We start from the raw sequence: 12,436 nt of genomic DNA, 5'->3' as shown, positions 1-12,436 counted from the left end.
GCGCGGATTGGAAGACTCCAACCCGCGCATGCGCGGATGACGTCATCGCGCATTTGCGTGAAACCCGCGCATGCGCGGGCCGGGATGCCCCTCAGCCGCCCCGCGAATGGATACAGCGGGGCGGCGGAAGGACAAAGAGTGCGCGGGGTACTGCCGTGCCAATCGGTGCCATGGTTCCCAAGATCGCAACTTTACGGCCGTTTTTACCAACGGTCAGACCAGGTGTGTTTGACGTTCCTAAAAACGGTCGTAAAGGGCTTGGACTTCGGCCCATCGGCCAGCTGAGAATCGCTGCTCGCCGTAAAAAAACAGCGGGCAGCGATTCGTGTCGGGAGGCGGGTGTGGGGGGGGGGGGGGGGGGGGGGGGGGGGGGGGGGGGGGGGGAGAGAATAGCGGGAGGGCGTCAGACCAGCGTGGCCGTAAAAATTTACGACCCCCGCTATTCTCCGCACCATCGTGAGTGCGGAGAATCGCCCCCATTGGCCTTGAAAATCCATAGACATTTGGCTTATTGCCACTGAGAGCTGAGGGTAAGGGTTCTCTGAATGTCAGACTCCCAGTCACTCATGTTCATTATGACCCAGCATACAGATACTGCAATTTGTCATCAGTGGTGTCGCAGCTGACCCTGCAGTAGGTGTAGAATATGATCCCTGCATAATTAAAACTTTTTTTTAAAAACGGGATTCCCCCACAAAAGGAAACAACCATACTTAATTTGCAGCATTCAGCACCCCCTCCCTATTTGCTATTCTCGAACACTGCTTTTCAGGGTACAGAAGTGGAAATTATCAGAAAACTCAGCCCCTACAGTAGGTGCCGGGCTATACTGATGGCAACTACCATCAGACTATTGTACGCTCCCTTCATAGCTGGAGAATAGTGAATAGCCAAACTGATTGCTGAAAATGTAAAAGCAAGTGAAATAACTAAAATCTAAAGGAAAAAAAAACTTACCCGGGCTGTGAAATCCACAGCAGCACCTCGGTTTAATAGCAGAGTGGCTACATTCACGTTTCCATAGTGGGCAGCAATATGCAGGGGAGTGAAGCCACTCTATGAATAGGAGGGAAAGACATTTAAGAGGTAAATCTAACCAACTTGTAGCTCAACTTTCAAGGTATTTGACATCCAGATCTCCAATAAGACCTTTGTTCACCCAAAAGCAAAACAATGACCACCTCAATAAATACTGAGCTATCTCGCAGAAAACAGGTAAGTTGGGTCACTCGAGCATTGCTTTTTGTTGCTGGTGGAATCAGAACATCATCAGTACCAGATTTTTACTTGCAGAATTATATTTGGGCACCTCACTCAGTTCATTACCTGCATCCTGTGGCTGTATTTGAACTAGGGAACAAAGCCTCATGAGTTGCAATACAGTAGTGGAGTGATTCCAGACCACAGGAAGAAAAACTTTGGCCATGTGGTTCCGATCTGTGGTTTCCAACACTGTCAGGATTAACTTTCAGTAAGTTTGCCACGACCACAGTCATTATAATAGGCGGATAGATTTCCAGGTGCTGGCAAGAAAACTCACTGCAAACAGGGACTCAGGTTGTTCACCCAATATTTTAACAATGATTTTCTGATTGAAAAATTATCTAATATTTGCAGACTGATTGCAAATTTGGTGCTTAAATGAGAAGTGATGTCATCATAAACTCATCATATATAAAATAAAAAGGGGAAATGCTGGGAAAACTCAAGTCTGGCAGCATCTATGGAGAGAGAAACAAAGTTAACGTTTCTGAAGAAGAGCTCTGAAGAGTCATACAGACTCGAAAGGCCATCTCTGTTTCTCTCTCCACTGATGCTTTGACTTGTAGAGTTTATCCAGCATTTTCTGCTTTCATTTCGGATTTCCAACATCCAGAATTTTGCAGTATTTCCGGTATTTTGCTTCTATTTTAGTGGAAAACTCATGTCTGAGATGCCTGTTCATGCAAAATGAATTCATTGAAATATTAAATTATTGCTACTTAATGATAATGCAAGATATGTGGGGAGTGCATTGAATTCATGGATGGAATATTTGACAACAGCACACAACAGCTCTTAGCATCCTGATTTTTAAACACCCATTTTTGGTTTGCGGCAGGGAAGAAGGCCGATGCCTGGAAACCGGTCGCCCAAAGTTTGACATGACAGGATGATCCTGAGGAGAGGTTAGAGCACTCAATCAAGAGTGAAAAATAACTACGTCAGTCTGCCCCGCCCATTAAGTAACTGCAGCACTGCCCTGGAGGTGGCGTTATTCAGAGAACCCTTAATTTAAGTAATGAGACTTTAATGCACCGGCTCCCAAACGGTTACATGTCAGTCAGCAACACCGGCTGGCACAAAGTGCATGGTATGTCCCAGGCTGGCATGGTAGCACAGTGGTTAGCACTGTTGCATCACAGCGCCAGGGTGCCACTGAGCGGCACACTCTTTACCCAGCTGTCTCCCAAAACGGCAGTTGGGAGTCCTACATGTGTCAGATGACTCTGATCTACATGTTAAAAGGGTTAAAACCTCTTGAAACAGTGGTGGGCCACTTTAAAAATGGAAACAGTTGAAACATCAGCCTTCGAGGGATAAACTTTCCATCCTTCACATCAACCTGACCAATTTAAATTAAGCTCCAAAGAGCGATGATTGGGTACTGGAATTCCAACACATAGCCCTTCAATTTCTGAGTCAGTTGTTCAGATTTCTCCCACAATGCCAGCAGGAGAGATTGTTAGAACTTCTGGGAAAAGAACGCAAGTATTAACAAGAAGGAAAAGCATATGCTCGGAGTTGCCTAAACTTCAAAGGAAGGCAAATGTGCTCAAAGGAATGATAACGCATAAAAAATATATATAAGTACCACAAATCAGAAATTAAAAAGAGAAGATTATTTCATTTAAAAGATTTGGAAATGTAATGATACATAAATTAAGGGTCAATTTCAAAATATAAATGAGACAATAAGAAAAGGTTTGGATATATACCTCCGTAGTCCTATTCACCATCATCTGGACCAGCGTTAATAAGAAGCAGAGAAATAAGTGTAAGCAGGAAGAAAAAGTTACAAATTTAAGATGGAAAGCAGCATTGAAACAAAGGACTGTCAATCAGTGAAGGCATACTGTATTCTTTGTCACGGTAACCTGCACAGCAAGCACAATGTGTTTTGCAGAACCATACCGGTATGATGATGTATAATTTGTATCAAATGGCATTAATAACTTGTATTTATTTAACAGCTTTAGCAGAGTAAGCAGAATCCTCAGCTGCCACCATGTAAAATGTTATGGTGTTTGTATAAATGCAACTTATCATCAATGTGTCTTAATTATCCAATTCATTTCATAGGTATAATATTGCAACAACATAAGAACACAAGGCCACACCCTCAACCAACCATGTAGAATTTACCTTTCTATGTTAATCTAGAAAAGACACTCGATCTTCTGCGGCAGAGACTTAGCCACAGATCTCTACAGTGCAGAAGGAGGCCATTCGACCCATCGAGGCTGCACCGGCCGTCTGAAAGAGTACTTCACCCATTAACCCCTTAATCTAACCTACACATATATTTGAACACAAAGGAGCAATATATCAGAGCCAATCCACCTAATCTGCACACCTTTGGACTGCAGGAGGAAACCGGAGTACCCGGAGGAAACCCACCTAAGCACTGTGAGACAGCAGTGCTAACCACTGTGCTACTGTGGTCAGTTTCAAAACGATAAAAGTAGCATCAATTACTTTACTGGCGAATGAAGATCGGCACAGAAAATGATGGTATATTAGTCTGTCTGCACAAGCCCCAATTAACAGCTTTGACAGTTTAATGATAAACTGACCCAGCCACAGTCTCAGAGGACTTCAACAGACATGTTCCAGAGTATTTCATCATTTTTATCTATGCTTATAACCTTCAATCCCATGCTCAATAATTTATCCAGTGCTTTTCAAAGGAAGCAGGGGAATGGGAGTTGCAGTTATCAGATCTTATTTTTTTTGATGATGGTAAATAAGAGGGTGATCGATGAGATGGAATTGAAGCTGGGCTGAGAGGATTTTGTAGATTAGTTAGAGGGAGTATTATAATTGTTTATCCTAAACCAAAGAGTTTCCCAAAATTTGTAGGGCTAGATTTTACCACTGAGGCGGATAATGGAAGTCAGGCAATTCCTGGCCCGGTCAAGCTTCAGTGTCCACAAGGGCAAGATCTTAATTATGTGGCATGAGGGGGGTGGGGACTGGAGTCAGGCCAGTTATGCAGGGCAAGAGATAAAGGGCAGTCAAGGGGAACGTAGGGTTAAAGGCAGTCAAAGGGGATGTCGGGTTAAAGGCAGCCAAAGGGGCTGTCGGGGGCTGAGGCAGACTGTTTAGAAGACCCGCCTCAGTGCTGCAGGACCTCACCCCAGTAAAAATAGAAACAGAAAGGTGCTCAAGCCCTTACCCCTCATATAATAATAATAATAATAATAATAATAATAATCGCTTATTGTCACAAGCAGGCTTCAATGAAGTTACTGTGAAAATCCCTAGTCGCCACATTCCGGCGCCTGTTCAGGGAGGCTAGTACGGAAATTGAACCCACGCTGCTGCATTGTTCTGTATTACAAGCCAGCCATTTAGCCCAGTGTGCTAACCCAGCCCCTGCCTCATGCCCCCCTCACATTGGGGGGGGGGGGGGGGCGGTGTTTGCTAGAGCTGTTTGTTGGGGAAGTTTTAAACTAATGTGGCAGGGGGATGGGAACCAATGCAGGAAGTCGGAAGGTAGTAAAACAGGGACAGAAACAAAAGGCAGTAAGTAAGGGGGAAAGTGTAAGGCAGAGAAGCCATAGTCAAAAATCAAAAAGGGCGACAGTACAAGGTACAGTGACTGAGGGGAGCTCAGTGAATAGGCCCAGTAATACTAAAAGGAATAAAACGGGAAGTAAAAACGTAAATGGTAAGCGATGCGGCAGGTTGTTATATGAAGACATGGGTTCAACGACAAGGAAAATTAGGAGAAAAGTTAAGAGGAAAGATAACTTAGGAGAGGTTACTCATAGCGGTGTTAAGATTCAAAACCGAGGTATAAAAGCCAATATAAGTGTACTTCACCTGAATGCTCGTAGTATTCGGAATAAGATAAATGAGTTGATGGCGCAAATCATCGTGAATGACTGTGATTTAGTGGCCATTACTGAAACATGGTTAAAGGATGGTCAAGACTGGGAGTTAAATATCCGAGGGTATCAAACTATTCGGAAGGACAGAATGGATGGTAAGGGAGGTGGTGTAGCTCTGTTATTTAAGGATGACATCCGGGCAATAGTAAGGGATGACATTGGTGCTATGGAGGATAAGGTTGAATCTATTTTGGTGGAAATCAGGAATAGTAAGGCAAAAAAGTCACTGATAGGAGTAACCTAATGGCCACCAAATAGCAACATTATGACAGGGCAGGCAATAAACAAAAAAATTACTGATGCATTTAGAAATGGAACAGCAATTATCATGGGGGATTTTAATCTACATATCGATTGGTTTAACCAGGTCAGTCAAGGCAGCCTTGAGGAGGAGTTTATAGAATGTATCCGCGATAGTTTTCTAGAATAGTATGTAATGGAACCTATGAGGGAACAAGTGGTCCTAGATCTGGTCCCGGGTAATGAGACAGGATTGATTAATGATCTCATAGTTAGGGATCCTCTCGGAAGGAGCGATCACAATATGGTGGAATTTAAAATTCAGCTGGAGGGTGAGAAGGTAAAATCTAACACTAGTGTTTTGTGCTTAAACAAAGGAGTTTACAATGGGATGAGAGAAGAGCTAGCTAAGGTAGACTGGGAGCAAAGACATTTATGATGAAACAGTGGAGGAACAGTGGAGAACCTTCCAAGCGATTTTTCACAGTGCTCAGCAAAGATTTATACCAACAAAAAGGAAGGACGGTAGAAGGAGGGAAAATCGACCATGGATATTGAAGGAAATAAGGGAGAGTATCAAATTGAAGGAAAAAGCATACAAAGTGGCAAAGATTAGTGGGAGACTAGAGGACTGGGAAATCTTTAGGGGGCAACAGAAAGCTACTAAAAAAGCTATAAAGAAGATTAAGATAGATTATGAGAGTAAACTTGCTCAGAATATAAAAACAGATAGTAAAAGTTTCTACAAATATATAAAACAAAAAAGAGTGGCTAAGGTAAATATAGGTCCCACTGTTTAAAAAAGGAGGTAGGCAGAAAGCGGGTAATTATAGGCCAGTGAGCTTAACTTTAGTAGTAGGGAAGATGCTGGAATCTACCATCAAGGAAGAAATAGCGAGGCATCTGGATGGAAATTGTCCCATTGGGCAGACGCAGCATGGGTTCATAAAAGGCAGGTCGGGCCTAACTAATTTAGTGGAATTTTTTGAGGACATTAGCAGTGCAGTAGATAACGGGGAGCCAATGGATGTGGTACATCTGGATTTCCAGAAAGCCTTTGACAAGGTGCCACACAAAAGGTTGCTGCATAAGATAAAGATGCATGGCATTAAGGTTAAAGTAGTAGCATGGATAGAGGATTGGTTAATTAATAGAAAGCAAAGAGTGAGGATTAATGGCTGTTTCTCTGGTTGGCAATCAGTAGCTAGTGGTGTCCCTCAGGGATCAGTGTTGGGCCCACAATTGTTCACAATTTACATAGATGATTTGGAGTTGGGGACCAAGGGCAATGTGTCCACATTTGCAGACGGCACTAAGATGAGTGGTAAAGCAAAAAGTGCAGAGAATACCGGAAGTCTGCAGAGGGATTTGGATAGGTTAAGTGAATGGGCTAGGGTCTGGTAGATGGAATACAATGTTGACAAATGTGAGGTTATCCATTTTGGTAGGAATAACAGCAAAAGGGATTATTATTTAAATGATAAAATATTAAAACATGCTGCTGTGCAGAGAGACCCGAGTGTGCTAGTGCATGAGTCGCAAAAAGTTGGTTTACAGATGCAACAGGTGATTAAGAAGGCAAATGGAATTTTGTCCTTCATTGCTAGAGGGATGGAGTTTAAGGCTCGGGAGGTTATGCTGCAATTGTATAAGGTGTTAGTGAGGCCACACCTGGAGTATTGTGTTCAGTTTTGGTCTCCTCACCTGAGAAAGGACGTACTGGCGCTGGAGGGTGTGCAGAGGAGATTAACTAGGTTAATCCCAGAGCTGAAGGGGTTGGATTACGAGGAGAGGTTGAGTCGTCTGGGACTGTACTCGTTGGAATTTAGAAGGATGAGGGGGGGATCTTATAGAAACATATAAAATTATGAAGGGAATAGATAGGATAGATGCAGGCAGGTGGTTTCCACTGGCGGGTGAAAGCAGAACTAGGGGGCATAGCCTCAAAATAAGGGGAAGTAGATTTAGGACCCAGTTTAGGAGGAACTTCTTCACCCAAAGTGTTGTGAATCTATGGAATTCCTTGCCCAGTGAAGCAGTTGAGGCTCCTTCATTAAATGTTTTTAAGATAGAGAAAGATAGTTTTTTGAAGAATAAAGGGATTAAGGGTTAAGGTGTTCGGGCTGGAAAGTGGAGCACAAAAGATCAGCCAAGATCTCATTGAATGGCGGAGCAGGCTCGAGGGGCCAGATGGCCTACTCCTGCTCCTAGTTCTTATGTTCTTATACCCCATGCACCAGCCATGCTACCTCATGCCCACAATGCCTAGCAATGTCCCTCCACCCACCAATCCCCCATGGTCCCTTATGCCCATTATAACAACCTCTGGCACTCCACCCACCTCCATGACCCCTCAATGCTCGGCTATGGCACTTCTATGACCATTGACCCACTGTTTTCTGTATAGAAAAAATTAACTCTAGGAGAGTAGGATGTGTCAAAAAATCTTTTAAAAGTCAGTCATTAATACTTTCCATTACCTTTAAAAAAATAAGTTATTTCACTATGGGGCAATAAATATGTCAATCCTTCCGACCCGTTAAAGTAGCAACACCAGAAACTGAAAGGCCTTGAAACCACTTAACCTTGTGCAAATAAACATTGTGAAATTAGCCGCAGAAATTGGAGAGCCAGAGCTGTCAATGGAGTAATATTTTCTCTGGGGCTAAGGTGTTTCAACAGGAGTAATGGGATCTCAGCCAAGTCTCATTAGTCTATTGAGTATTTCCCATGAACTCTAACAGAATGCAAGGATGCAGGTTGATGGATAGGTTGGTGCCAAGGTGCTCCACACAAGAATACACTCTGCAACAGATGGTAATAAGGGTTGATCAATGATTAGTCATATCCAAAGATGTGCAGGTTAAGTGGGGTTATGAGGTTACGGTGATATTGCAGGGGAGTGGGCCTGGGTAGAGTGCTCTTTCAGAGGATCAGTGCAGACTCAATTTGCCAAATGACCTCCTTCTGCACTGTAGGGATTCCATGGTCCTACGAAGCTGCAAACTTTCCTGCAGAAACATTCTTAACCATGTCAACAAACTGTGAACAGTATTTTAAGTGGATAGCCTATTCCAGATGAAAAGGTTTCCAACTATTTAGGAGCAGGAGACACACTCTCATGTTCAAATTAGGAAAGTTAACTATCGTGCAATAGGTTTTCAAATAATATGTAACAAGCAGAATCAATTTGTGTCTGTCCAAACGTGCATTGTTATGATTTACTTTAGATACATGGATAATTGCATTTTCTTTTCAAACATCAATCCAAATGATTCTCTGGATATAAATCTTCTTCTCCATGGAGGGAAAATTTGAGAGTGAGCGACTTAAAGGCAAGTTACTAAAAAGGATGAGTGGAAACTAAGAAACTGATCAGTTGTCCAACTTGAGCATGTGAGCTATAGTGAGCAACTAAGGAAGAAAATTACAAAGAATGGGGTAATCAATAAAACAAAATAATTTGTTCTTCATCATACATGTTTTCTGTCCATGTGCATCATGTGGTTAAGGAGAACACATATCAACATCTTAAATAAACCAAAGAAATCGGAATGGACGCGGGTAGGGAGGCATTCATTCTGTTTTTTAATCTGTGAAATAGGGAAGCAAGCAACCTGCTGGAAAAAAAATTAAAGACACACAATCTCACCCCCAGCCTCGGAAAGGCAGCCAGCATAGTTAAGGACCCCACGCACCCTGGACATACTCTCTTCCATCTTCTTCCGTCAGGAAAAAGATACCAAAGTTTGAGGTCACGTACCAACCGACTCAAGAACAGCTTCTTCCCTACTGCCATCAGACTTTTGAATGAACTTACCTCGTATTGAGTTGACCTTTTCTCTACACCTTGCTGTAACTGTAACATTATATTCTGCAGTCTCTCCTTCCTTCCCTATGTATGGTATGCATTGTTTGTACAGCATGCAAGGAGCAATACTTTTCACTGTGTACTAATACATGTGACAATAAGAAATCAAACCAAATTAGAAGTGACACGAGGCTATGCAAGTTCATACTACACAGTTATAGGCAGTCGAATACAATGCATGGATTTCCCTACCTTGGACTGCACATCAGCATTGTGATCATTCTGTAGTAACAGTGCTGCAGACTTGGTATCATCTTTCCTGGCAGCAATGTGCAGGGCCGGTAGCCGCACCTTTCCCTTGGTGTCATTCTCCAGTAAGATGGCAACTACTTGGTTGTGCCCCTGTTGCAGTGCAACAGCTAGAGGAGTGAACCCATCCTGACAATGCAGAAACAAGAACTTTACTAAACAAAAGATTGCTTTGACTTGGTTACTTGAAACTTCAGCAATAGATTGAACAGGGCAACCACAAAACACAAATAACAGCTTGCTTTATACACCCCTTTTAACTTAGTAAATGACCCAAAATGCTTCACCGGAGAAGAAACATGGGATAGTAACAAGAATGTTAAGTGAATTGACTGACAGTTTTGAGGAGGGTTTTGAAGACATGAAGAGAATGAGCAAGGTGAACAGATTCCAATAAGTAGAGTGAGCTCTCCCACTAATGAAGAAGCGGGGGGAGGAAGATTGCATGAGATGTATGGATCAGAAGACTGAATGAGAAGTAGGGCTGAAGGACATCCCAAAGATAGAGAGGGATATGCCTCAGGAGAGGCTAGAAAAGAAGGATCAGAGTTTTGAAGTTAATGTTGGGAAGTGGCTAACCAATGGAGGTTGGCAAGAACAGGAGTGATGAATGTATTTTCCGGCCATTCACGCTGGTGGATCTTCAGGTCCCACCGATGGTGCAGCCTGCTCAGTGTTTCCCAGCGGCGAGGGGTGCATTCAGTGGGAAACACCTTTGAAAACAGAAGCATCAGAAGGCCACATCGCTGGCCAATTGTAGCTCATTTCTACCGCCGTGAAGCATGCAGTGGGTTGCGCTGAAAATCCTGTGGCACAGAACATGAGCCAGAAATGTTGTCGTTGGGCTTTATGATGAGTGGACTGTTGGAGGTCAGTGCGAAAAGTATTTCAGAAGTCATGCATGGAGGCAACAACAACATTGCAAAAAGCTTCTGAATTCCAATGGAAAGGCAAATTGAACAGGCTGCTTATTGCATGGCTAATTCACCATCACTGTCATCGTTGAATTTTACCCTGAATATTTCTACTTATTATCATATTCTAAATTATAACAACAATACTCAGTTGTGTCCGTCTTGAATGTTTTGATTCATCAGTTTAGAGGGCCCATTTGTTGGCGGGTTTATTTGGTGGGCAGTGCCTGGTGCACACAGAGGCAGATGAAGCACATAGAGGACGGAGCAGTGAAACACATGCGGCTGCCAATGGTTAATGTCTGTGGTGAAGTTTGGTGGAGAACAAAATCAGTGGAACCCAACAACAAAATTACCCTGACTGGAGAGATTAACACTTGTGAGGATTGGGATGGGTGGGCATGACATGGAAAGTGATGGTTGAAGAGATGGAAAGAATCTGATAGGAATGGCAGGAGGAAGATGAAATGACATGAGATGGAGATGGCAGTACAGTAGTCCCCCGTTATACCACGCTCCGCAATACCGCGGTTCGCGATATACGGCGGGGGGGGGGGGGGGCTTATGGTCCCCAACTGTCAGCTTCCCTCTCCGGATCAAAGTGAGCCGGCCGCTGAAATTGACACTGCCGGCTGCTCTCTCCCTCCAATCAGCCGGCAGTGTCAATTTCAGCGGCCAGCTCACTTTGATCCGGAGAGGGAAGCTGCTCTCTCACTGAAACAATCAGCCGGCCGCTGAAATTGACACTACCGGCTGCTCTCTCCCTCCAATCCAACTTTTAAGTTGTTAAAAATGCAGCAGTGCTTGTTTTAATTTGATCCACGATGGGGGTTTTAAATTTATTTTAAAATCTATGCATGCGCTTCCCATTGTGAGTCTACGGGGGTCTGACCTCTCCCCCCGCCCCCCGTAGGCTCACAATGGGAAGCGCATGCATAGATTTTAAAATAAATTTAAAACCCCCATCGTGGATATCCGCGGCTCGGATGCAACGCGGGTGGCTGTCTTGGACCCCAACACCCGCGTTATAAAGGGGGGCTACTGTATTGGTTAAGTGCAGTAAAATGGCGGGATAATTATTTAAAGCAACCTATTAATTAAAGCTTGATTATTTAAAAACTATACTTAAAAGCTCTATTATTTAAAAGGAACAGATTTTTCTTCTTGGTGGAGGGGCAATGACCAGGGGACATAGATTTAAGGTAAGGGGCAGGAGGCTTAGAGGGGATGTGAGGACAAAACGTTTTACTGAGAGGGTGGTTGGAGTTTGGAATTCACTGCCTGAAAGGGTGGGGGAGGCAGAGACCCTCATAACATTTAAGAAGTATTTAGATGTGCACTTGCAATCCCAAGGTATATAAGGCTATGGGCCAAGTGGTGGAAAATGCGAATAGAATGATTAGGTGGTTGTTTTTGACCGGCACAGATGCAATGGGATGATGGACCTTTCTGCCGTGTTTGATTCTATGACTCTTCTTTGAGCTAAGAATGAAGATTCACTAAATTTGAATGATAAAAGTTTTAGGAAAGCTTTGAGATGAGTTATAATAATGCACCATCTTGATTCTATAGAAGAATATGATAACAGTCCATAACCCCCGGAGTTTCTACACAGTCTAACCCAATGAGTACGCCACTGTACAAACCTAGATTCAAGGAAGCAACAGTTATACAGTTGTTGCAAAATTTGAATCCTAAAAAAGGACTTGTCATGTCGCAGGATTATAAATTAGGAAGCAGCTTCCTTCAAATGATAGATGTTGATATTATAACATGCAGATTTCAAGGAAATATGAGTGATTATTTATCAAATAATATTGAGCCCATCACATGTAAATCTGCCTTCTTGACTCATAAGAAACCAGTTCCTGATTAGATTTTCATATTCTGTGACTAAACAGGTCACAAGGCTAGACTTTTGGCAAAATTGATATTTCTAGTCCCAGGCCCATCTTTACACACGGCCAGCTTAATGTAGCTTTTTCCAGAGTGAGACATTTTGATCC

The 12,436-nt window shown here is 43.1% G+C and overlaps 1 protein-coding gene across 28 annotated transcripts in view; it reads right to left on the bottom strand.

Annotated features, from left to right (window-relative positions):
• ank2b (ankyrin 2b, neuronal) overlaps positions 1-12,436 on the bottom strand; it is a 1,110,754-nt gene that overhangs the window by 264,332 nt on the left and 833,986 nt on the right. For 25 of the 28 annotated variants that reach the window (XM_038792202.1, XM_038792212.1, XM_038792216.1 and 22 more), the window contains 3 exons: positions 9,460-9,645; positions 2,979-3,002; positions 958-1,056 (listed from right to left, as the gene is read on the bottom strand). In XM_038792202.1, coding sequence (XP_038648130.1) covers positions 958-1,056; positions 2,979-3,002; positions 9,460-9,645 — 309 coding nt within the window. The remainder of the gene's footprint in view (positions 1-957; positions 1,057-2,978; positions 3,003-9,459; positions 9,646-12,436) is intronic. The other 3 variants (XM_038792200.1, XM_038792226.1, XM_038792220.1) reach the window with 1 other exon arrangement.

The sequence above is a fragment of the Scyliorhinus canicula genome, chromosome 3 (assembly GCF_902713615.1).
Source record: "Scyliorhinus canicula chromosome 3, sScyCan1.1, whole genome shotgun sequence".
In the NCBI taxonomy this organism is placed as follows: Eukaryota; Metazoa; Chordata; class Chondrichthyes; order Carcharhiniformes; family Scyliorhinidae; genus Scyliorhinus; species Scyliorhinus canicula.
This window is presented reverse-complemented; position numbering and strand designations above follow the sequence as displayed.